Here is a 25,359-nt window from a genome sequence, read left to right as displayed (position 1 = left end):
TGTGGGCGGGACCGCAGGGGGTTGTCCGCCCGCGGCACGCATTGGAGCTGCAGCCTCCTTGCGCCGGGTCCCGCGGTCGCAGCTCGTGCCGCCTCTTGCTCGTCGTCTCCTGAGCAGCTTGCTTCGTGCGTCGGCCCTCCGACACACGAGCTCCAAGCCGACCCTCTCTTTCCCTAAAGCCCTTCAAGGCGGTCTTCGGTTTCCTTCTCTCCAGCCGACCCGCTTCAGCCTTGCGAAGATGGTGGACCGCGAGCAACTGGTGCAGAAAGCCCGGCTGGCCGAGCAGGCGGAGCGCTACGATGATATGGCCGCGGCCATGAAGAACGTGAGTGTCTCCTCCCCTCCCCCCTGCCTCGCCCCAGCCGCTCCCGACACCGTGATCCTAGGAGTGGAAGGCATGCCTAGGGGCATGTCGCCTCGTCTTGACTGTAGGGTCACCTCTCCATCGCACTCCTCGGAGGGATTAGGGACGGGTCCTAATGAGCGACTCAGGCACCCGAGTGGTGACGCGGCCTCTTTCCCAGCCTCTCCGAGCTCGGGGCTGGGGCGGGGTCTTGCGTGGCTGGGCTCCACCGGGGAGGGGGGGTCTCTATATGACCCTGAATGTCCAGGGATCTGAGTTGGGGGCCGTGCGCATCCTTTGTGCCCACTTCCCCTCCTCCCAGCTTAGGCGTGGGGGCGGGGGGACCGCATGGATGCGGTTCCTCTTTCTCTCCCTGGTGTCTGGGCGGCGCCTTTCCCATTCACTCAGCAGGTCTCCCAGTTTTCCGCCTCCCCACTCCAGCCCCCCCCATCTTCTCCACTGACACATCCTTTAAAGAACATTAAACATTTAGAGAAAAAAAATGTAGATCCCCTCCCCCAAAAACCCGGGATTAATGGTGTAAAATCGAAACCACCTTGCTCACGTTTTTCTTAACAAAAGGCTCCCCTTTACCCGTTCCCAAAGCAAGTCCTCTGGCTTTTAGGGAGGGAGGGATAAGTATGTCGCTGGCATTTCCGTTCATGGCCCTCTATATACCATCCTCATTTTCATTGAAAAGGGTTAAATACGCCTTTGAATGTTACTGATTCAATTTGTGACATATGCAGTTTCTCTTTTGATGTAGGCACGAGTCTCCTGAAATTCTTATAAGTGTAAAAAAATTCCGTCTGATCTGATATTGCAAACAAAGCGATGGTGGGAGGCAGTATCAAGTCATTCCAGAAGATTCTGCATTTGTCATATTGCAGAGAGCCTAGACTGGGTGGAGGCTGGGAGGAGTTTTTTCTTTCCTTTTTTTTTTTTTTTTTTTTTTTTTTTGTTAAATGTATCTGAGGCTTTTTTCCTTTGACCTAATGTATCCTTATACTGATGAAAAGAGAATACGATCTCCAGTTGTCGCATTTTTGTCTGAGGTGCAAAATCCTACCTATTTGCACCATTTTGTCAGTAACACTCATTTATTAACGAGTTGGGGACCAGTTTGCCAACAGAGGAGGGGGCAGTACTGAGTATTGCGAAATTAAGTAGAAAAATTAATAATTGGGTTTCCCACTCCCTTAATATTTAACTTCCTACCTTATGTAACAAAGGTTGTTAAATGCTTTTCTGGTGTGAAGTGGATGCTGGAGTGTGCCTTGCATGTTAAACCTTTCAAGTGAAAGAATAGGTAGCATTAATTTTTAGTTAATTTTTTTCTAGTGTTTTCAAAAGGTCAGGTGCATATCCTTTCCTAATTAAACGAGCTACTTTTTTTTATTTTTGTGAAAAATAATTGGCTTTAAGATCAGAAATACTATTGTATTAGTGTTTTGTTACAGTTGCCTTTTTATAACAGTTTAACAATTAAAGGATACAAGTTGGACTTAAGTGGGTCACTAATGTTGAAAATGTCTTCAGTTTGTGATATTTAGGCTCTAATTCTCCCTTATTTCTAGTTCCACAGGAGAGCGAGTGACCTCGCACCTATATCCATAGCAACCCAGTGATGTCACACACAATGACACAGAGGCTGCAATGCACCTAAGGGCTGGTAGGGAGTTTTCAGATGGCATTTGTCCAAGGTAATGCAGAAATGAACTGATAAAGCCTGGTGGCATTGAACACTTCATCTTCTACCATATAGGCCTTGGTCCCCAAAATAAAGAATTATTTCATTTTAGACACACACAAGGGCAGTGACTTCTAGACAGGCCCATTTACCTTAAACGTTCCATAACAAAACTTCATAGAGTACTTCCATATTTTTCAGTATCCATATCACTTACTTTTAAAACCCAGTAACAAGGAAGTGAAGGAATTTCTAAATAAGAATGTCTCTCTGGTCTTAGTGTTATCTCAGTGAGACAGGTTTTCAGAAAAGCATTAAAAAATGATGGCTGGACACTTGCAGTAGCTATTAGGAAATGAAAGGCCTTTTAAAGTTTTTTCAAGCCTATTTTCTGTGGCCTTGAGAAAACCAGCTTACCTCTCATCCCCAGTTTCCACACAATACTTACTTGAACCAGTGAGGAACATGGTTCCCTAATGTGGTAACTCAAATCAACTGTGTCTCATGCGTGCGTCTCTTGGTTCAGTCCCCGGCACAGGAAAAATTGAACAGTCATCATTTGAGAACTTACTCAGCACAGAGAAAGAAACTTATAGTCTTACCACCCCGATGACCTCTCCTGTACAGGTTCATTTTTGATGATGAAGGGAATTAAGGTTTAGTTGCATCTAGGGTAATTAATTATTATGGGAATGCCACGATTGGAATTCATGCATAGCCATATATGTAGGTGAGTAGATTAGCAATAGTTATGGGGCAGTATTCTGAATTGGGAGAGAAGATAAATGTGTAATCTTGCATTTGAGTAGAATACCTAGATGGTTCCAACTTGTTAGGTTATTCCAGCCCCCCTCACCCACATTTTCAGATTCTGTCACCTCACTTTCCTTTGGCTGATCACAGTCCAAAATTATTGAAATGTAATAAAATCTTCAATCTCTATTACAGTCTATTGTTATAATTCTTCTTTCTAATTATCAGTTACTGCTCTTACTGTGCCTGTCTGAGATTAAATTTATCACAGGTATGTATGAGATACAGTATTTGGGTTTAGCTGCAATTTCAGGTATATGCTAGGGATCTTGGAGCACATCCCTTTGGGCAAGGTAGAGACCACTGGAATATCCTGCCTTTGGCTTTCAGTAGCCTCTCGAAGTTAATATACTAATAGGCTGTTGATACTTGCCTCCTGTGGGAGAGGAGGTGTTGGACTACTCACTTTCTTGGAGTTACTGGGTTAGGACCTCTGGACTGGGGGGGGGTACTGTGGCTGAAGGCTGCCATAGTTATATAAACATCTTCCTGGTGGGATCAATGGGTTTTAAAGTTCTTACTCTGCTAGTTCTTCGGGAGCCAGATCAATAGCTATTATCCCTAATGGAGTAATGATGTCTTTGCAGATTCCGCCAAGGTGGGGCTTTGCCAGCTGTTCTCAATCATGAGGTTTAGGTTGCTCTCTTTGGAGTGGAGAGAGCATATAATTTTGTTTCTGGTGTTATCCTTCACAATGCCGAAATGAAGGTTAAATTCTTTTTTTCCTTCCTCTTTAAAAATTACCAACCAGAGGAACAACTTGGAGGAGTGGGTTCTGTTCCTACCATGTAGGTCTGGGGGATTGAATTCCTGTCCTAAGGCTTGGCAGCAAGCAACTGTACCTGCTGAGCTATTTAACCAGCCCCTAACTAATTTATTCCTCCCAACTAATGAAAAAAGGAAAAGCTTGTGCTTCCTGGGTTCTTTAAAAAAAGATTGTATCAATATCTGTTATTCTCTTTGTAAAGATAGACCCCAGCTGTCATTTATGAAGACTGATTGTGTATTGAAAAGAAGGGTCTGGTGGTGGTTACAGCATACGCTTTTAATTGCCTTTAATCCCAGCACTCTTTGGAGGCAGAAGCAAGCTGATTTCTGTGAGTTTGTGCCCAGCTTGGTTTACAGAGAGTTCCAGGACAGTCAGGGATACACAGAAACACTGACTCAAAACACACACAAACACAACAGGGAACATAATATTGTTAGCTTTTGTGTGTGGTTTTTCTTTGCTGTTTTTTGTTTTTTTGTCAGGTTCTCAATATGTAGACCAGGCTGGCATTGAACTCAGAGAGATCCACTTATTTCAGCCCCTTTGTTTCCCAAGTGCTGGAATTACAGGACTGAGACACAACATACCCAACAGATAAGTATGTGTTTTGTTTTTTAAAGTCACACAGCATACTAACCACACACAGCCCAATAACAAAATTTAACAGTATAATTTAGTGGCATTTTAATCCTACCTAGTTAAGCCCTCAATTAGTTCAACAGTAGAAGCTGGGTGTGGTTTGGAAAGCGGACACAGGAGAGTACCTGCCAAGGAGGAGAAAGATGAGGCCACCTGTTTAGAAAGATACTGGCCTGGACTGCCCACCACCCACCCCCAGCCATTGGTAATTAATTGATAGTTCCTTGGTCTTTATTGAATATCTGACTCTTTCATAAGGCAGAGGGAGGGACCTAGGTTCTAGCTAAGTTTGTATTTCCACTTAAAGAGTCAATTAAAAGCCTTATGACATTCACCTAAACAAACAAGAGTAATTCATCTGAAATCTGAGCTAACTGTTAAACCTTGGGAGGCCATGAAAACACAGCCAGTGTTCTTACAAGCCCAAGGCAGACTCTTGTGAATGACTTCCCTGCTGTGTAGTAGTAGGTCCCTCATGAACACTCCCCAGGCAGTAACTGAGCCTGGTGAGCTGTTGGAAGACTGCCTTCTGTGTTGGGGGATGTTGAATGTAATTTGGTTCCCAACATGTTCTGTGGTTGCCCTCTTGAGAGTGAGTGTGCTACTTTCTCTGCTCACTGACTTGCAGTTCCTCTGACCAAAGTGTAGCTCTTTATCTGGCTGGGCATTTGATTATTCTGTATTCCTTCCAGATTAATGAGAAACATGGAAGAAAGCAAAAGACTTAATGTATTTTGAGTGCTTTGCCCCTATGTAAGTGCACCGGTTGCATGCAGTACCTATGAAGGTCAGAAGAGGGCATCAGATCCCCCTACTACTGGAGTTCTATATAGCTGTGAGCCACCATGTAGGTGCTGAGAACTGACTCAGGTCCTATGTAAGAGCAGTAGTTGCTCTGTAACCACTAAGCATCTTTCTGGCTCTTTAGTTTTTGGTTCAGAGGCAGGCTCTCATGTAGCCCAGGCTAGCTTCAAACTTGTATGTAGCTGAGGATGACCTTGCATTCCTGATCTTTCTGCTTCCACCTTTCAAGGGCTAACAATGAAACCCAGGGTATTGTATATGCTAGGCAAGCCTTCAGCTACATCTCCAACCCCCTGGTTAATAGTCAATGCTGTTAGCTTGCACAGGGTCTCACCACGTAGCCCTCAAACTTGTGCTGTTCTAGGTGTCAGTTACCGTGCCTAGTGCTTGTTCATATAAACCACAGCACTTGGTGTTCTTCCTTTAATGAATACCCCATCTCTAACTGGGGGTGCCGCCTTTCCCACCATTTCAGCCCATAAGCTATATGCAGCTACCTTATGGCCTTTCCTTTAGTAGTCATTTTTCTGTTCTCAAATCCATTTTAGGTGTCAGTTATCATTTTGATTATGAAACTGTATCATCTGGTTGGCTTTTAAAAAAAGATTTTTATTTTAGTTATTTATATGTATGTCAGTATGTGGGTATGTGAGTGTGAGTGTAGGTGTCCACAGAGGGCAGAACCATTGGATCCTTCTGAATCTGGAGATGGCAAGCACGAGTACTTCTTGGTTTCTTGAGACAGGGTTTCTCTGTGTAACAGGCCTAGCTGCCCCAGAACTAGTGCTGTAGATCAGGCTGGCCTCGAACTCAGAGACCCAACTGCCTCTGTCTCCCAAGCACTTGGCTTAAAGACCTGTGCTACCACTGCCCAGCTGCTCAAGTACTCTTAAGCACTGGGCTCCAGTCTCCCGTCGTGTGTTTGGGTACTGGTTTTGTTTTGAGACATCTCCTAATCAGACAGCCTACAATGGTTTAAAGTTCACTAGAGTAGAGGCTGGCCTTGAACTTAGGATCCTCAGGCATCTGGGATGCTGCCCTGGCTGTGCTGTGTCCTTGCACTCAGTGGATCCTGTAATTTTACAAAAGTAACACAAATATAGCCTTTAGACATCATTTGTATGTAGACTCTAGCCTCCTTTTTCTTATTTGTCAGTCAGGAGATTGAACCCAAGCCCTCTGCATACCACGCACATGCAGCAACTGAGATGCATGCTCAGTCCTCTTGCTTGTGAGACAGCCAGGCTTGCCTTGAACTAGGATTTTGACCTGTGCTACCAGTCCACCCAACCTCACCCCCCCCCCTTTTTTTTTTCTTTGAAACAGTGTCTGGCTTTCTAAGAGCTCACTTTTTGACCAGGGTTGTCTTGAACTCAGAGATCTGCCTCCAGAGTGGTGTGCTACCACTGGTGTGTCACCATGCCTCGTTTTTTGTTTTTCCTGGCTTTTGTAATTAGTTTGCAAGGGAACAGTGGGCTAGGCAGTAGCAGCTTGACTTGATTGAGGAAGGTATTTGCTGAGTAGCACTTGCTGGCCTGATACTGTGTGCCAGGCTGGCTGGGTGGTGGGATTACAGACATAAGCCACCAGCTCTCCTTTGTAAGGGGCTGGCAGAGGGTAAGCAAATTGCCAGCAGCATTTCACCTGATTCGAATGCCTCTGATGTGCCATGTAGCATTAGCTTTGTGAAATGGGAAAGAAGAAAAGGTCCTTTTTTTCCATCTGTAAACATGGTCTCACATAGGGAGAAAGGCCAGGCTGGCATTGTACTCACCATGTAACCTGATCTTAAACATCTGATCCTCCTGCTTCCATCTCCCTGCTGCTGGGGTTACAGGTACCACCAAGACAGGCTCAGCGTGCTTTTAGATAGATATTTTGGTTGGCTTTTTTTTTTTTTTTTTTTTTTTTTTTTTCTTTCCTTTTTTTAAAAGATTTACTTGTGTGTTCATTCTAGAATGTATGTGTGTGCCACACATGCTTGCACATACCTTCAGGGACCAGAAGGGGGCGTTGGATACCCTAGAACTGGAGTTCCAGGCTTGTGAGCCTTCCTACATGGATGCTAGGAACTCCTGCAAGAGCAGCCAGTGCTCTTTAAACTGCTGAGCCGTCTTTCCAGCCCCATTGCTGGCATTTTTTGAGATGGTCTCATAAAACCCCGACTGACTTCATACTTGCTGTGTGGCTGAGGGTAATCCTGAACTTTGGATTTCTCCTGCCTCTACCTCCCAAATTCTGGGATTATAGAAGTGTACAATCATGCCCGGTTTTATGCGGTGCTGGAAGGCTGGAAATCATTTTGGTACCCCCAGCTTTCTGAAAGCAGATGCGGTGTGGTACTCCTGCTGCCATATTTAAACATCTTTATCTAGGAGATGTGCCTGCCATGCTTGTACTTTGAGGAAGCCTTGCATATGCATATGCAGGTAAGAGCTCTACTCCCCAGTGTGCCTTCAGTGCCCTCCCTTTTCATTTAGAATGTAGGGTGCCTCTTTTAATTTTATGTATAAAATTACTATGAATATATTTCTTAAAATAATTTTTTATCACATTGTGACTTATTTATATTGCGAGTGTGTGTTTAGTTCTGAGACTAATGTGGGAGTTGGTTTTCTTCTTGAACCATGTTGACCTCAGAGATTAAACTCAGGTTGTCAGACTTGGTTATGAGCATCTTTACCCAATGCTAGCTATCTTACTGGCCCTGAGTACATTTTCCCTTACTGGCAAAATACTAGTATGTAGCCAGAGTTGTCCTGGAACATGATCTTTCTGCCTCATCCTTTTTGAGTTCTGGGTTGACACACTTAAGACTGCAAACATGGAGGCTGTGTGGATAGATGGTTCAGTGGTTAGAGTATTAGTGGCTTTTCTGTAATGCTTATCACCCACATCAGGTAGTTCACAGTGTTTGTTACTTTCTTGGCTGGAACAATTACTTTGTCTTCTTTAATGGAAACTTTCAAACAAAGATAAGTTGGTATGAGTAATTGACTTAAAACCTCTCTACACATACAGTACACATGAGCAGATGCACACTCACATTCTCTATTTTGCAACATCCTGGCAATCTGTGTCTAAATACTTTGCTGCTCTCCTGGTCCCCTTTGGGATTATTTACCATTTGAGAAGATGGCTTTTTGACTACTTAAAATTACCCTTTATTTGCCACAGATGCTCAAATTACCAGCAATGTCTTCATAATCAAATGTAGCAACCTCTGAGTGTAGCAGTTTTTGCTTAAGGCATTTAAATCCAGATGGTAGGTAATTTCCTTTCTTCCTTGGTGTTAAAGAGGTGCTTACCCTCAGTTCCTGTTTCCATGAGGGGCCTGAAATCCTGGGTGGATTGGGAGTGGGTGGAAAGGGTAATGCTAAGTGCTGAACTGATGGGTAAGCTCTCCGATCTGCATGGGGTGGGCTCCTCTGTTCCCTGTTGTGGTTGCTTTTTCTTCATCTTTTGAGACCCAGTCTCACTATGTAGCTTTGACTGTCCTATGTAGAGTTAGGATAGCCTCGAACTCAGATTTACCTGCCTCAGCCACCTGAGCACTGGGCTGAAAAATGTACCAGCATGCTTGAAGCTTCTATTTGTAATGCCTCTGCCTCTTGTGTGCTGGGATTTCAGGTTTTAAGTACACATAATCAGGCTAATTATATTTTTCTTCCAATAGGAGCTCACCAGGTAGCTCAGGCTGGCCATAAATTTCATCTTTGTACCCTGGCTTAGTTGATATATTTGTTAGTATTAGTATGCATTCCATTGCAGATGCATGGAGCATTCTTATTTATTTAGCCCCCCTGACCTTGTGACTGCTGTGGGTTTAAATCATAGCAGAACTAAGCCAGGCTTGGTCCTGCACTTCTTCAGTCCCAGCACTTGGGAGGCAGAGGCAGGTGGGTCTCTGTGAGTTCAAGGCCAGTCTGGTCTACAGAGTGAGTTCTAGGATAGTCAGGACTATACAGAGAAACCCTGTCTCAAAAAGTTTAAAACAAAAAAGGCAGGACTGTTCTGTTTGGAGAATTCCAAGATTCTTTTATTAACTATCATTCACCCCATGATTGAGTGTGTGCTTTTAAATATCATTTAACCAAGGAGAATTTGTACTTTTTGGCATGAGGAGGTAAGTGCTGTGGTTTTACTATCGGTCCTGGAGATATGGCCAAGAAGGAAGGGAGAGAAGCCAAAGTACTAAATGGAAAATGGAAAGAAATGGATCTGGGAGGAAGGTGGAACTCTTTGATAGCAGAAATGTTGCAACTTTAGCCAGGTGTGGTGTCATGCACCATAGTTAGTCTAGCTCTTCAGGAGGCCAGTGTAAAAGGATTGCATGAGCTCTGGTTGAGGCTAGTCAGGTAACCTAGTGAGTGGGAACTGGTCTTTGGAAAAAACAACAGATGGGCTGGGGGGATGGTTCCGCGTTGAGAAGCTTAAATTCAGACTTTCTAGACTCATCCAAAGCCTGATATGGTAGTGGCCATTTGTAACCCCAGTGCTCTTAAGACAAGGTGGGGATGGACCCCCAGAAATTCACAGCCTGGTGTATGCTGTAGAGAGAAATGAAGGGACCCCTCCACCCCCAAGTAAGGTAGAAGGAGCTGAGCAGTGGTGGCTCACACCTTTAATTCCAGCACTTGGAGGTAGAGGCAGTTGGGTCTCAGAGTTTGAGGCCAGCCTGGTCTACAGAGCGAGTTCCAGGACAGCTAGAGCTGTTACACAGAGAAATCCTCTCCCAAAATACTACATTTGGGGGTTTATGGACTATCAAAGGGAGAGAGATATAAACAATTTGTATTTCTTTTTTTTTCCAAGGCAGGGTTTCTCTGTGGCTTTGGAGCCTGTCCTGTAACTGTATCTGTAGACCAGACTGGCCTCTGCCTCCCAAGTGCCGAGACTAAAGTTGCGAGACTAAAGTTGCGTGCGCCACCAATGCCCAGCTACTATTTTTCAATGGGAAGTTTTTTAAATGCAGTGATACCTGGGCAGTGTTTGGCAGGGTTGGGATTTTGGGGGTATAGAAGGATTCTTAAATAATTTAGTTGTCAACTATAGGCAGCATTCAGGGAATCCTGTGTAGTAGTGCAAGTTTATGGACTCTTGGCGTTTAGTAGGCTGAGACAGGAGAATTTGAGTTCCAAATGAGCTCTGGCTACATAGCAAGACCCTGTTTTAGTAAACTAATTAGGACTGTAGCCAAGATAGCCATTTGGAATCAGAAATGAGTAAAATAGGGAGCATGAGGTGGGGAGGGATTAATAGGGGACAGAGGGAGTTTAGAGTCGGGTTGAGTGCCTAGATGAGGGCACCCAAGAGAAATGGGTGACTGGAGGAAGAAGATGGAAAGGATTGAAATTTGAAAGTTGACATGTTAGGTGACAATATGAAAGGCTCCTAGAATATTGCAACCAATACGCAAAGTATTGATTCATTAAAGTTAAACACCAGGGTTGTAAGTATAGCCCAGTAGCAGAATGTGTGCTTAGCATGTCCAAGGTCCTATATGGCATGTCACTGTAATCAAGGATGGCCTTGAATTTACAATCCCTGGAAGCTGAATTATCATGCACCACTATGCCCTTGCATCTATAAATATAAAAGCTGTCCGCCTTTGAGCCCAGGACTTTCTTAAACATTGGTAGGATTCACTAACCTCCAGGTTTGTTGAACTCAGTGTTTTTCTGTGAGCGATAGCTAAAGCTGTAAGGTCACCATAGGAAATAGGAATTGAGATGGAGTGGTGGGGAATTGACAGTTATATAGGGGCTGGAACAAGGGAAGACTTGGGAATGCTGGATGAAGATGACCAGGAAACCACACTAGCAGAGGGGAAGGAGAGAGAAGGAAGGGCATGACCAAAGGAGCTTTATTGTCCTGGATATTGATCCCAGTTCTCTGTGCACTCATTGCACCTTACCCCAAGGCTCTGGTGAGTTAGAGTATAGGAGGAGAGAGACCCCCTTCTCCAAAAAGTCTGTAGTTATGAAACGTGAAATGTGTGTAGTGAGATTAGAGTGATTGCAGAGCATGGGAAGGGGCAGAGCACAGGAGGTACAGGAATGAATGGGGGCTTCTCTGGCTTCAATTTCTTTAGTCTTATTTACTGATCTGAAATAGGGTGAAACTATCCCTGGCCAGCCCAGAAGCGCAGATCTGCCTACCTTCCTAATACTGGGATTAAAAGTGTGTGCCACCATATTCAACTAAACAGTCCATTAACTGAGGGGTGCATGGGGCTTGGATACATGCCTGTGTGAGCCATGGAGCTTGTGGAGGGCAGGGTAACTTGCAGTAGGGGTAGGTTTTCCCTTTCCATCACCTGAGTCCTGGGGGCGGTCATTAGGTTACATGCTGAGCCGTCTGTGTGGCCCCATTTGTTAACTTAAAAGTTGAATTTGGATTGTTTTGTTCCACAACAGGGGGATGTGTGTGGAGGCCAGAGGTCACTACTGGGTGTTTTAGTCCTTCAGCTTGTGTATGCATGTGCTGGGAGTTCTTAGAGGAAGACTCATCTTATCAGACACAGGGTGGTGGAGTGCTGATAGAGTACTGATCCTAACTGGGGATCACATTCCTCAGAACAGGCTGTAAGGAAGGGACCACCAGGTAGTCTGCAGTAACTCCAGTCCTAGTTCCATTGTCTCCCTCTCTCTCGTCTACATCTTGGCTAGAAGAGTAAGGCAAGGACTAAAGCTGGGTGTGGTGGCACTTGTCTAACTTCTGCGCTGGGGAGGTGGAGGCAGGATCAAGAATCATTCTTGACTATACATGAGACCCTGTGTTAAACACAAACTGTTGGAGAGATGTCTCTGCAGTTAAAGGGTACTTCATGTTCTTACAGAGGACCCAGGTTCAGTTCCCAGCACCCATGTCATCCAGCAGGAAGCCCACAAGTGCCTGTGACCCCAGCTCCAGAGATGCCCTCTTTTGGATCATGTACTCATACACAGGCACAAATACACCTATCCCACAGGCGCGGGCCACCTCTTGCTGGGCATGCATATGTGAGAGATAGTTTCACTGTGTAGCAGCCTTGCCTGGCCTAGGACTCAACTCACTAACATAACCTTTAAAAAGAATTTTACTACATATTCTTATTTTTGTTTGGGGGTGACAAGACAAAACTCAAAAGCAAAGTACAAAAGGGCCAGAGAGGGCCTGGAAGAATGGCTCAGCATTTAAGAGTACTGGCTGTTCTTCCAGAGGACCTGGGTTCAATTCCCAGCAACCACATGGTGGCTTACAGCTATCTGTAACTACCCTCACACATATGTACATATGGGCAAAACACCAATGCACATAAAAATAAATCACTAAGGGAGGGGCCAGAGATGTAAGCAACAAAGTTGTTGACTTTTGGAGTCGCTGAAGGAGCCGAGCAAAGTGAGAGAAGGGTTCTTATGATCCAGTGTGGCCATGTTTAAGGACATTTTAACCATCTTAGGGTTACCTGAGTTGGAAGAAAGTTAATTTTGACAGTTAGCCAAGCAACACAATTCCTGGACATGGCATATCTGGATTATTCTTTCTCACTGCCGTGAGTGCTCAAGTACATGGTTAGGCTGCCTCTCCTGAGGTTGCTGTCCCTTCCTCTCCAGATTAGTGCAAGCTTCTCCCTGTGGTAGCAGGTAGCTACTTCCAGTGGCTTTATTTGTTTTTTTTTTTAATGTTACTTTATGTGTGGGTATTTTGCCTGCATGTATTTATTTGTGGATCACATATGTTCAGTGCCTGTGGAGTCAGACCCATTGCTGGTTGTGAGTGCTGGGTGGGTGCTGGAAGTGGTACCTGGGTCCTGTGGAAGAGCAATTCCTGGTGCTCATAACCACTGAGCCATCTGAAGCTCCAGATTCTTTTGTTTGTTTTTGAGGCAGGGCTTCTCTGTATTGTTTTAGAACCTGTCCTGGAACTAGTTCTGTAGACCAGGCTGACCTTGAACTCAAAGATCTGCCTCCTGAGTGCTGGGATTAAAGGCAAGCATTGTCAAGGCCTGGTGGAAGCCCCAGATTCTATGGCTTTAGGGGAAGTACTTAACAGCTGGAAGGAAAGGGCTGGGTTTAGGGCCATTTTCACAAACACTGTAGTCTGATTGATCCTGCGTGGATTCTGTCACTCCACAAACATTGGGAACTGCCTGTTAGGATACTGTCTGATTTCTGGGCCAGTCACAGGAGCAGTCTGGGTGTGGGGGGCACTAATCTGAAAAAAACTAAAACAGTCCTTTGGAGCTCACAACTATAAACAGAACCACCTGTTGAAAAGAGCTAGTTGTGTAGTGGAGTGCTTGTGTTTGGAGCCAGTTGATTTGAGTTGGTTTTTTTTTTTTTTTTTGGCTCCTTCTCGATGGAGGCTTTCTAGATGTATTTTTATGAGACAGGTTCAGTGTAGGCCCAAGCTGTCTTCAGATTCACTGTGCAGTAGAGGGAGACCTTGAATTTCTGATCTGCTTGTCCCTCCCAGTATAAGTGCTCCACAGAGTTGTATTGGGGTGGGGAACAAAATAAAAAGGCTTCATATGCCAGGCAGTGGTGGTGCACACCTTTAATCCCAGCACTCAGGAGGCAGAGGCAGGCGGATCTCTGAGTTCAGGCCAGCCTGGTCTACTGATCGAGTTCTAGGCCAGCCTCTAAAGCTACAGAGATACCATGTTTCAGGAAACAAAAAGGCTTCATACATATAGGTAAGGCAGCAAACTACTTCAAGAACTTGTGGTTTTTAGAAATTATTATTAAGACAGAATCTTACTATGTATCCATGGCTGCCTGCAACTTGCTGTGTAGACCAGGCTAGCTTCAAACTCATGGAGGTCTGCTTTTGCCTCCCATGTGCTGTAATTAAAGATATGAGTGTTTTGAGACAGGGTCTCATGTAGCCCAGGCTAGCCTTGAGTACCTGTACCTCCTCTACTTTCATATTTGCAAATTCTGAGATTACTAGCCAAGCCTGTCACCACACCCAGCTTTATCTTTCTCATATTTAGAAATAACAGCAAGCATTTAGTCATCAACAGTTAATCTTCGGGGTCAGAAAAATTAATTTGAGTGAGGCTCCCATTTCTGGTTATCAAATAATGACAACTTTATAATGTGGAACTAAGGCCACATAGCAGCTATGATTTCTGACGATCTCTGCAAGACCCCCATATGTCAAAGAACTGCATGAATTCTTTTAAATGTATGTACGAACGTGTGTGCATGCACACTTGAGTGAGCTCTTGCTATTGTGAATGTGTACCATGTATATGCAGGAGTCCTTAGAGGCCAGAAAAAGGACTTAGATCCTCCACAGCTGGAGTTAACATAGACTGTGTCTGAGCTTTCTGATGTCCACTGGGAACCAAATTCAGGCCCTCTGCAAGAATACTCACTTTCTTGACTACTTTAAGCTACCAAGTCATCTTCTCTCTCTCAACGTAGTCCTGGGATGGTTTGGGGCTTTTGGTCCCCTGCCTTAGCCTCCCTAATACTGGGATTACAGCATTATGTCACTGCTATTGGTTGATCGTTGGGATTCTTTCTTTTGTTTTTCTGTGTCCTGGCTGTCCTGGAACTTAGCTCTGTAGATCAGGCTGTCTTCAAACTCAAGAGATCCTCCTGCCTCTGTCTCCTGAGTGATCCTAGGAATTCTTAGTCTTTAATATTTGTTAGTGAAATTGCTTTTTTCTCTGATGTGTGACTAGAGCTACATCATCTTGTGCTTTTGTGCAGAACATACACAATTAAAGCAGGGAAGGTGGCGTTTGACCCCTATGCTGCTGTGAGTGCTGTGACTGGGGAAAGACATTATTTCCCTCTTAGTCGCACCTGTAAAGTGAATTTAATTGCCCACTTTGCAGGGTTGTTGTAAAAAGAACTATGGAATTGGGGGCTGGTACAAAGTGCTGAGTTCTAGCCCAGTTTATGCCCTCTGAGACTTTGAACTTGGATCTGAATATGCCCTGGATGTCTCCTGACTCTTGTAGGATTTTTTTGGGGGCCGGGGAAATGTTTTCCTTTTGTCCTATTTTACCCGGCGTGATAGGTGTTAGCAAAACCTCCTGCTTCCCAGGCTGTTTTGTTATCTTAAGGACACAAACTTCCTTGAGCTGAGCCTAGTGGCCCACACTAACGGGCATTCCAGAGGTGGAGGTTGGAGGATCAAGATCAGCCTAACTTTTATAGTGAATTGGAGGGCAGCCTGGGCATCGTAAGTTTCTGCCTCAAACAACAAAAAGGGCAAAACCAGACACACTCTCCCTGCAGAGACTGAGCACTGGAGCCTACCTATGTCTGTCCTCAGTGTAGCACAATGCAGCATGGCTGTCTGCAGGTACTCCGTGAGGCTCCAGGAATTGTTTGACAAGTGGTCTCTTTAAGCATAGGTTCCCTTGTGGTTACACTGTTTCAGACAGGGTCTCACTACATATCCCATGGGCTACTGAGTGTTGGCTCTTCAGATTGGTGTGCTACCTTGAGATTTCTAGGATAAGCCTGTGCTGGGAGGGTTTGAAAGTTACCCTTGGTTGGATTCATTGATTATTCAAGGTTAAGAAAGGCACAGGCTTCCAGGGTGCAGTTCAAGTGGTGGATGACCAGTGCCCACAGGGAAGTCATCTGAAGATGTAGTACATTGAACCAGGTGTGGTACACTTTTGGAAGCCTTGCTAACCAAGAAGCTGAGATAGGAGTTGCAGGCCTGCCTGGACGGCATATTGAAAACTTAGCTCAAAAGAATAAGAAGTTGCATTCAGCAAAAGGCCGTAGGGGATGCGTCTAAGGTATTTTTCAAAACCCCATGGAAACTATACCTTTTGTATGGGGGGGGGGGGATGTCTCACTAGGTAGAGCAGGCTAGCCTCAGATTCCCAGAGATCCTTCTGCCTCTGCTTCCTAGATATTGGGATTAAAGGCGTGAACCACTATGGCTGGCCTTGCTCTTTGCTGGCCCAGTATTGGACCTCAGTGTTGGCATTCCAGGTGTGTTGTGAATGACCCAGTACTCCAGGGCTTTAATGTCAAAGTCATCCAGGCAGCTTCCCAAGGATTTGCTCTGGAAGAATAGTTGACAGTGCTAATACCTGGCTCCTCCTGAGCAGCTGTCATTTGTGTGTGTGTGTGTGGGGGGGGGGTTACTTTTGACATTGGTGAGAATTAGATTTCCCAAGCCTTTTTACTCGTAATTTTCTATTTCTGCTATCCTTCAGTCACTGACAGAAACTTGAGTTAGGGTTAGGGGTTCGGAGCCCCCTCCCCTCCACTGCTGCAGGTTTAAGCCAGCATTTTCCCATGATTCCAGGCTGGCACACTTGCCTATGCTCCATCTCCACCATCTTAGTTTTTTTTTAAGTAGGACACAAGCTCTGAAGGACAGGGACTTACACTTACTATGTTTTCTAGTTGCTGAGAAGGTAGTCTTTGATGACCTTCACATTATAGGCGAAGGGGCCATTTGGAGGGGACACCAAGTCCTAGCACCCAGGAGGCAGAGCCAGACAGATCTCTGGGAGTTTCAGTTCAGCCAAGGCTAACCTCAGTGGGAGTTGTGTCCAAAAGGGAGTGTGTGTGTGTGTGTGTGGGGGGGGCAATTCAATGATAGAGTTAAACAGCTCCCAGTGTCAGGCTCTGTATGCCCCATGGCGAATAGTCGTTGTACCTTGATTGAGCCCTTTTTGAACACTACTAGATTTTCCCCACTTGAAACAAAACTAATCAAAAAGGCTTTGATGCCAGGTAACCCTGCCTCTAAGCCCGAAGGATCTGAGTTCAATCCCTGGAACCTAAATGAAGGAAGGAAGGAAGGACCGACTTCTACAAAGCCATCCTTAAACCCCACAGACACTACATGTGGGAATATGTGCATCCACGCGTGTTTATGCACGAATGAAGAGACGGAAGTTCAGAGCTCGTGGTGAGGGCTCAGTTCAGGTGTGTCCACACAACAGCTAGAAACCATCTGCTTCTAGCACCCTCCTGGCACCTTCAGGCACCACACACACAGTGTGCATACATGTAGCAGAAACACAACATGTGAAAATATTTAGGGGCCTGGAGAACTCCAACTCCAAAGGACCCAATACCCATATCTGACCTCTAAAGATACCTATACTCAGGTGTGCACAACTAAAAATTGAATTAAGTTTTAAAGATTAAAATTTTTTTAAGTTTCAAAAGTATCTTTTAATATAGTTAAATTGTGTGTGTGTATCCATGTCTGGTGTTATGGATGCCATGATATTCTTCGGGAACTGGAGTTAAAGGAGGCTGTGGGCTGCCATATAAGTGCTGGGAACCAAACCTGAATTCTGAGAATAGAAGTGCTCTTAAACACTGAACCATATCCCCTCCTGACTTCAGTTGTCTTTTTTTGTTTGTTTGTTTTTGTTTTTTTGAGATTGCAAAATTGTCTCTGGTTGTCCTGGAATTTAATTTGTAGACCTAGCTGGCTTTGAACTCACAAAGATCCTTCTGCCTCTACTCCCCACCCTCAGTGCTACCACTATGCCCAGCTGCTTTAAGTTTTTAAGTTTTTTTTTTTTTTTCTTCCTGAGACAGGGTTTCTCTGTGGTTTGGAGGCTGTCCTGGAATTAGCTTTTGTAGGCCAGGTTGGCCTCGAACTTAAGTTTAGGGGGAAAAATAAATGGCCTTTTTGGTGCTGAGGATGCTGGGCAAGTGTTTTCCTACTGAGCCATGCCCCCAACCTTCTTGTACTTTTTGAGGCAGAGTCTCTCCAAGTCTCCCAGGCTTGTGTTGAACCTGCTCTGTTGCTGAGGCGGGCCATGAACTTTCCGCCCTCCATCCTTTGCCTCCTTAGTGGCCCAGATGGTGGGTCTGCCCCCTGGCTACTTCCTTTGCTTCCAGCAGACTTGTTAGAGCCTAAGGTTTTCCCTCTAACTTAGTTTTCACTGGCAGAGACCACAGAGACTGCTCAGATGTGGTTGAGTTACTCTAGCTAAAGGTTCCCGTTGGCCTTGCATAATCTCCATGTTGCAGTTGGTGGCAAGGAGACAAACTCTCTCCATAATGGCCCACTGCTACTTCTGGGCTCTGCAGCCAGAAGTCCTGTGTGGCAAGAGCAGAGCCAGTGGTGTAGTATGCTGATGAGGTCACCAGAGCTTTAAATAGCGCCAGGCTCTTGAAATAAGGACAGCATGATTTAGGGCAAAGGCCAGAACTGGATCTCCATGACTGCAGGCACTTGAGCTGTTCTGGCATCTGTGACAGTGGTTGGGTTGCACTACAGCAGGGCATAAGTTTCTGCAGAGACCTGAGACAGGCCAGGGACTGGTGGCCCAAGAGCCTCAGAGAGCTGTGTCCCAGTCTTTGTGAGGAGTTTGTTCTTTACAGGCTGCTTCACGGAAGGAAGTGTCAGGCCAGAGAGACACTCCATCCAGGAAGATGGATGGTAGAGGTGGCTGCTGACGGCGCTGTGGGATGCCGGTGCTGAATAAAGGTTATAAGATGCAAGGCCTCCACCCTCACCTGCAGCGCATACGGTGTCTGCATGGGTGCTTTAAGCGCTGCATGGTGGCTCAAGCATCTAATTCCACCGTGTTTTGTTTTTGCTTGTATTTGAGACAAGGTTTTTCTGTGTAGCCTTGGCTGTCCTGGAACTCTCTGTAGACCCAGGCTGGTCTCGAACTCTGCCTCTGCCTCCCAAGTGCTGGGATTAAAGGAGTTTACCACCACCTCTCTGGCTAAGGGCTATGCTGTAGTGAGACCTTGTCCTTCCCCCCAAAAAGCCTCAAACACCTGAGGATAGCCCATGAACATGTATGTTTTTTTATGAATGGTAGTCAGTTGGAATATAGCTCAGTGGATAGAGGGCTAGCTTAGCACGCCAGAGGCCTTAGGTTCGCTCCCCAAGACCACCCAAAATGTATGGCGACACAGAAAAAGCAGTCAAGACCGAGTGAAGCAGAACAGCTTATTCCAACCATAGAGAGGCTAAAGCAGAGGAATCCAGAGTCTAAGGACAGCTGTCCTGATTGACTTTTGGTTTTTGGGTTTTTTGTTTGTTTTGGTTTTTGCTTTGTCAACTTGACACAAGCTAGAATCATCTATGGGCAAGGCTTTGGGAGGATGCAGTCCACTGTGGGCAGTCCCAACACTTGTCAGGGGGTGGATGGTGTAAGAAAGTGGCTGAGTAAGTCAGAGAGCAAGCCAGGAAGCAGGGCTAACCCATGGCTTCTGCCTCCAGCTTCCTGCCTGCCTTCCCCCTGAAATGGAGTGTGGCCTGCTTTTGGTTATGTGTCTGTCATAGCACCAGGCACCTAACTGATATGTCAGCCTGTATCTGTCAGGGTGGTGTTGGCACAGGGGAGTAGCCATTACAGCAGAGAGTGTGTCTTGCTTGATTTCCTTCTTCTCTGAGCCCTAGCAGAACCACAGCCTTCCTTCCCTCTTGCCTGTGCTGGGATGAGGAAGGTCAGAGGTTAACTTCACTTGCTGCGCTTGCGCTTGTGTGCTTGCAGCCCTAGGTTCCGGTGCCAAGTGGCTGCTTCTCTGGTCCCTTCTTATTTTTCCCGGTGCTGCAAGTTGAACCTAGAGCAGGAGAATAACACTCTCCTGCTTAGCTGCAGCCCTAGCTCTGGGGGGGGAGGGGGGTGTTCTAACCTTTAGACACCATTAAGTCCGTTTCCCCTGTCTGCTAAAATTCCACAGTGGTCAGATTCTTAAATTGCTAGGTCTTTTGTGTTTTAAGCTTCTTATGTAGACCAGACTGGCCAGGGCTATTAACCACTGAGCCATCTCTCCAGCCCCATTTTTTAAAGACAGGGTTTCTCTGTGTATGTCTTACTGTCCTAGAACTCACTCTGTACAGCGGGCTGGCCTCGAACTGAGATCCGCCTACCTGTACCTCCTGAATGCGGAGATTAAAGGCATGTGGCCCCATTTTTAGATTATTTATTCCATTTATTTTTATGTGTATCGAGGGAGTGCCTTTGTATGGCATGTGAAAGTCATAGGACAACTTGGGAGAATCAGTTCTCGCCACTATGGATGGGTCCCAGGGTCAAACCCCAGTTGTGAGGCTTGACAGTACGCAACTTCACCCTCTGAGCCATTTTGTCTGGCCCAGTCGCCCAGTGTTGACATCCATTCTGTGATGTGTCATTTGCTTGCTGTTAGCATAGAAGTAGAAAAAAAATTCCTTTTTTTCCCTCAAAAGTCTACTTGAGGGTGACTCATTCTTTCTCAGAGGGACTAGGACTCAAATAAGCGGATGGGGCAGGTTGAGGAAAGTTTTTCCCTTCTTGGGAGCTGCTGAGCATGTACACAGCCATCTCATGCTCATGCTAACATTGCTGTGTGTCCATGTTACATGATTCTCTTGACATTTGCACTTGTCGTGTAAGACCTGGACTGACAAGGCACTCCTGAGGCACACCGTGGTGCTTTTCTGCTGCAGAATCTGTCTGGGCGTCTCCCTTTTTGTCCTTCACTCACCTTGCGCCCAGCAGAGCGCACAGTTTGTCTTCCTGCATTCTTCTAGTTGCCTGGCTAGCGGAAGGACCCGTTGTGGATTGATGTGAAGATGCACTTCTTCCAGTTATCATCTTGGGTCTTAATGATGCTGGGTTCCTCTCTCCTCCAGGTGACCGAGCTGAATGAACCTCTGTCCAACGAGGAACGGAACCTCCTGTCAGTGGCCTACAAGAACGTGGTCGGAGCTCGCCGCTCCTCCTGGAGGGTCATCAGCAGCATCGAACAGAAGACCTCTGCGGACGGCAACGAGAAGAAGATAGAGATGGTTCGAGCCTACCGGGAGAAGATCGAGAAGGAGCTGGAGGCCGTGTGCCAGGATGTGCTGAGCCTGCTGGATAACTACCTGATCAAGAATTGCAGCGAGACCCAGTACGAGAGCAAAGTGTTCTACCTGAAGATGAAAGGGGACTACTACCGCTACCTGGCTGAAGTGGCCACTGGGGAGAAAAGGGCGACTGTGGTGGAGTCATCCGAGAAGGCCTACAGTGAAGCCCACGAGATCAGCAAGGAGCACATGCAGCCTACCCACCCCATCCGGCTGGGCCTGGCCCTCAACTACTCCGTTTTCTACTATGAGATCCAGAACGCCCCGGAGCAAGCATGCCACCTGGCCAAGACCGCCTTTGATGACGCCATCGCCGAGCTCGACACTCTGAATGAGGACTCCTACAAGGACTCCACTCTGATCATGCAGCTGCTCCGAGACAACCTAACGCTCTGGACAAGCGACCAGCAAGATGACGACGGCGGTGAAGGCAACAATTAAGGCCCCGGGTGGACTGGCAGCGCACGCTGATGCTACTACTGCAGTCTTTATTTTTTTCCCATGAGTTGGGGGTCGGGTGGGGGAGGGAAAAGGGAGGGCTGACCTTCCCAGGGAGAAACCCACGACTGTCCTGTCTTTGATCGCCTCTTTGACATTTTTGCCAAAATACCACTAGTGGAAAGTCAGGCTTGCTATGCTGGTATCGGAGCAGCAGCCTCACACAGGCACCCGGACTGTTGTTCAGGCTCGTGCAAGGGGAGCTGTCTGCCTTTAGTTTAACTTATTGCTAGACAGTAGGGTTTAAGATGAGAAGAGAAACCAGAGGTGAGTGGCCCTCATTCAGTGTGTTCTGTGGTTCTGTGGTTCCAGTAAGAATTCTGTCCACACACTCTCGACTTCAGTTCTGTGGCTGTTTTCTCTCTGTTGTGGCTGTGCTGGATTTTTTTGTTTTTTGTTTTTCTTTTCTCTTTCCCCAGAGTGATCTCTACTAGAGAAGGCATAGTTTTAAGTTACCCACGCAGACAGGCTTAGAGTGGAAGACACGACCTTTTTTGATGGGTCAGGCCTGGCCCTGTGTCCAGAAGTCTCTGACGGGTTGACAGTATTAACACTAAATTCTAGTTTACAGTATTTCTACGTGACAGCCATACGCGCGACATCAAGCCATTGGTTCTGAGTTTTCCTTTGTCAGCTCAGCTTTGCACCTGTATCTCGCTGTATCCTGTCAGCTCCTACAGAACTTCCTTTTGGGTTTTGGTTAATGGGTGCTTGGCAGGTAGCTGGCTGCGGGATACTTTTTTTCTTCTTCTTCTTTTTTTCTTTAAGTTAAACCCACCACAAAAAAGGAAAAAAAAAAAAAAAAAAAAAAAAACCTGTTAAGCACCACACACACAGAAAATGGAGAGAATTCAGGTCTGTATGTCATTTCTCATGTTGGTATTTTCAGAGACTCTGCTCTCCAGCAGCCAGGGTTCCCTCAGTCACTGCCTGTCATCTGTTTCTGGGCACTGAGTCTCCCCCACACCTCGTGCTTGGCTGCATGCAGGCGTCTTGAGGCCATTGGGTTGTAGAGGTGGGTGGTCAGCATGAAAGGAGAGCATCAGGTGCAAGCAGCCAGGCTCACTGGGAGGAGACAGCTTCTCTCAAGCCCGTCCGGGGTGAGAGCCTGGCCCCCAAGTCAGTTGCCCCGCCACTCCTGCCACCCGGCACACTTTCCCAAGTGCTTGCCGTAGGGGAGCTGACGTTTGGGGGGTGGGGGAGGCCACGCTCCGCGCCTGTTTGATCCAAGCTTTCCTGTTTTCCCCTTTTGAATGAAAGCATAGATGCTGGGGATTGGCTTCTCTATCGTGAGCTCACTGCACACGGGACAGTGAAGGAAGCTGTGCTGCTATGTCCCACATGGTCCGTCTCACTTAGCCCCAGGTCCCTCTCTCACTGTGGATAAACCTACCCATAAACATGCCTTGTTGCATGCAGAGTGTACAGTTTCTGTCTTGTAGAGGATCCATGGTCCAATGGATTCCCAAGATGGGCAACACCCCAAACTTGCTTTCCTCGTGTTCAAAGACCTGGCAGCCACCTTCTCATACCAAAACCAAGCTCCCACTTGCCGGATGCTGGTGATGTGGCTGCAGAAGAATGACTGTCCCTCTGCACAGTCCTAGCATGCTTTTCCTCAGAGGCCCCTCTTGCTAGTGAGCAAGTACCCACTAACTGAGGCCCACGGAAGAACCGAGGGGAGGAAGCTTGGCCGCCAGCGCCATTGACAGGGGCTCAGTGGGGCTTTGCCTGGTTTGTCTCTGTGTCCGCAGTGAGCATGTCCTTGTCCCGCTTGTCCTGTTTGGAAATGACCTACTGGAATTGCAAAACCTAGTTTCTCTTTAAATTTCAGCCTTGACCCTGGCTGTGTTCTAGAAAAATCATGCGAGAGGGAAGAACTGAAGAGGGAAGGGTGGGAGACCTGATGCTTGAGCTTGGATGGTTTCTTCTCCTTTCCTTTACTGTTGAGAAGCGCAGCTGCCTATGATGCTGTCTCCAGTGCCGCGGTTGCTCCTCCATCCTATTGATACAGTATTGTGCATGCTGGTGTTGTATTTCTATACGGTAGCTTGACATTTATTAACTTATACTGTAGGTGTTATGTATTCCTATGACAAAAAAAAAAAGAAAAATAAGACTTCAAAATTTTTTAAATTTTTTTTTAATTTAATTTTTTTTCCTTTCAGGGGTAAAGTTTTCTTTACCAAATAGTGATTGTAACAAATCTGTTTTGGATGTTGCTATAGTGACATGCAGTTCTATATTTTGTTTTTCGGGGGGAGGGGACAAAAGAAACACCAGTGTTAGCTTACTCTTAATGTCTGGTGTTTGTCATGGTGAAATTATAACTATTACAGTGTAGGAGAACGCCACGGACGTTCTCTGAATGCGCCTCTGTGCTTTCTCGTCATGTTATGCAGTGAACTATTTTTAAGGTCTAATCAAGTGATTTTTTTCCCCCCCAACTCCGTGTTTCGCTAAGGAATTATTTCGCACACGGACCATTCTTAGCAGTTTTCCTCAGTGATGGAATATTCATGAATGTGAGTCATTATGTAGCCGTCGTACATTGAGCAAAATAAACGCACAGATCTGATGTCAGCGCTACCTAGCTTCATTTAATAGGGTTAACTACTTTGTTTTAAAGGTTTGATTGGAAGTGGGCGTCCTCCACCCCCATTCAGGAATGAGGCTGGGTGGTGCTGTGGGAGGCATGACAATAGGTAAAAACTGGGGGCAGGGGCGTAGTTTGCTGGTAGAGCACTTGTCTGGCTGGTGGGTGGATTTAGGTTTGATTTCTCAGCAACACACACACACACATACACACACAGACAAAGCAAGTTGAGTGTGGTGGTTTACACTTGTGTTCCCAGTACTTGGGAGTCTAAGGCAGGAGAACGACAAATCCAGTGCCAGCCTATATTCTACCGTGAATCAGTTGTCTCAAGAACCCAAGAAGTGGTCTGGAGAGATGGCTCAGAGGTTAGGAGCACTGAGTGCTCTTCCGGAAGTCCTGAGTTCAATTCCCAGCAACCACATGGTGGCTCACAACCATCTGTAGTAAGATGGGATGCCCTCTCCTGGCATGCAGGCAGAACACTATTCATACAGTTCAACGGAAAAAAAAAAAAAAAAAGCTAAGTAGCCAAGTGTTCCAGCACCTGCGATGGAGAGGCTAACCCAGTCTAAAGTAGCAAGTTCCCAGGCTAGTGAGACTTTGGGGGATGGTCATGCACAAGAAGTGGGGGTGTGTGTGGTTGGGTGGGTAGAGTATTCCATCACCTCGAAGGGCCCTCAGGAGCAGCTGGGTTCTCTGGACTGCACACAGCATACCTCACTTGTGATGGTACTGCCGAGGCTTCCATATCACAAGTGTTTTAAGAGGGATGGGTGGGCCTGGGTTGAGACTCTGTGGAAGGTGCTAGGTAGGACAAGGCAGTGCCTTTGCTAATACTGAGGGCAGGGCTCTTGGTTTCAGTTTTTGAGATGGTGTCTAGTCCCTGTGTCTGCCACTCAGGCTGTTTAAAATAAAGACCATCCTACTATGGCAGCCACCTGATGAATGCTGGGAGTTCAGTCCAGTACCTTGGCTTTTTTAGAATATACTGACCAGGTTGTGCATAGCATTCTGATGTTGACATAGGGTCTCAAGTACAAAGCCTGGCTGAGCAACCAAAACAGGGAGAGCCTGTCTTTAAAAAACAAAAACAAAACAAAGTAATGAAGAAAACAGGGGACAGACCACCCAAATAGAGCTCCAGCCAAGAACTTTAAAGGTGGGATGCTGGTGGACCTTTCTGCCAGGCAGCCATGTTATGTTAGAGGTGCTGTTCTGCACACTCTATTTATGCGTGATTACCACATGTGTTGGCCTTGACACTGGTCAGCTGAGTGTGTGTTGGCTCACAGGGTGATCTGAGTGGCTGAGAATGACAGCCTAGGCCTCAGAGGAAGCTTGGACAAATGGCTCCTGAAAACTAACCGGGTAACACTGGTCTCTATTTATGGGAGTTGACATTAAGTAACCAGCAG

At 46.2% G+C, this 25,359-nt stretch overlaps 1 protein-coding gene across 1 annotated transcript; it reads left to right on the top strand.

Annotated features, from left to right (window-relative positions):
- Positions 1 to 23,923, top strand: Ywhag (tyrosine 3-monooxygenase/tryptophan 5-monooxygenase activation protein gamma). Its single transcript, XM_051204967.1, has 2 exons — positions 1 to 325; positions 20,632 to 23,923. Exons 1-2 carry the CDS (start codon positions 239 to 241, stop codon positions 21,286 to 21,288), a joined length of 744 nt encoding a protein of 247 aa, XP_051060924.1. The 5' UTR covers positions 1 to 238; the 3' UTR covers positions 21,289 to 23,923.
- The last annotated feature ends 1,436 nt before the right edge of the window (positions 23,924 to 25,359 follow it).

The sequence above is a fragment of the Phodopus roborovskii genome, unplaced genomic scaffold (genome assembly GCF_943737965.1).
Source record: "Phodopus roborovskii unplaced genomic scaffold, PHOROB, whole genome shotgun sequence".
NCBI classification, from domain to species: domain Eukaryota; kingdom Metazoa; phylum Chordata; class Mammalia; order Rodentia; family Cricetidae; genus Phodopus; species Phodopus roborovskii.
The sequence above is the reverse complement of the archived record's forward strand: the minus strand, read 5'-3'. Positions and strand labels throughout refer to the sequence as shown.

What these genes read in the sequence shown, in the direction of transcription:
- Ywhag (XM_051204967.1), top strand. Translation starts at nt 239, where the DNA reads ATGGTGGACCGCGAGCAACTGGTGCAGAAAGCCCGGCTGGCCGAGCAG. An exon ending in TGGCCGCGGCCATGAAGAAC is followed by an intron (nt 326 to 20,631) that starts GTGAGTGTCTCC and finishes TCTCTCCTCCAG; the next exon opens with GTGACCGAGCTGAATGAACC.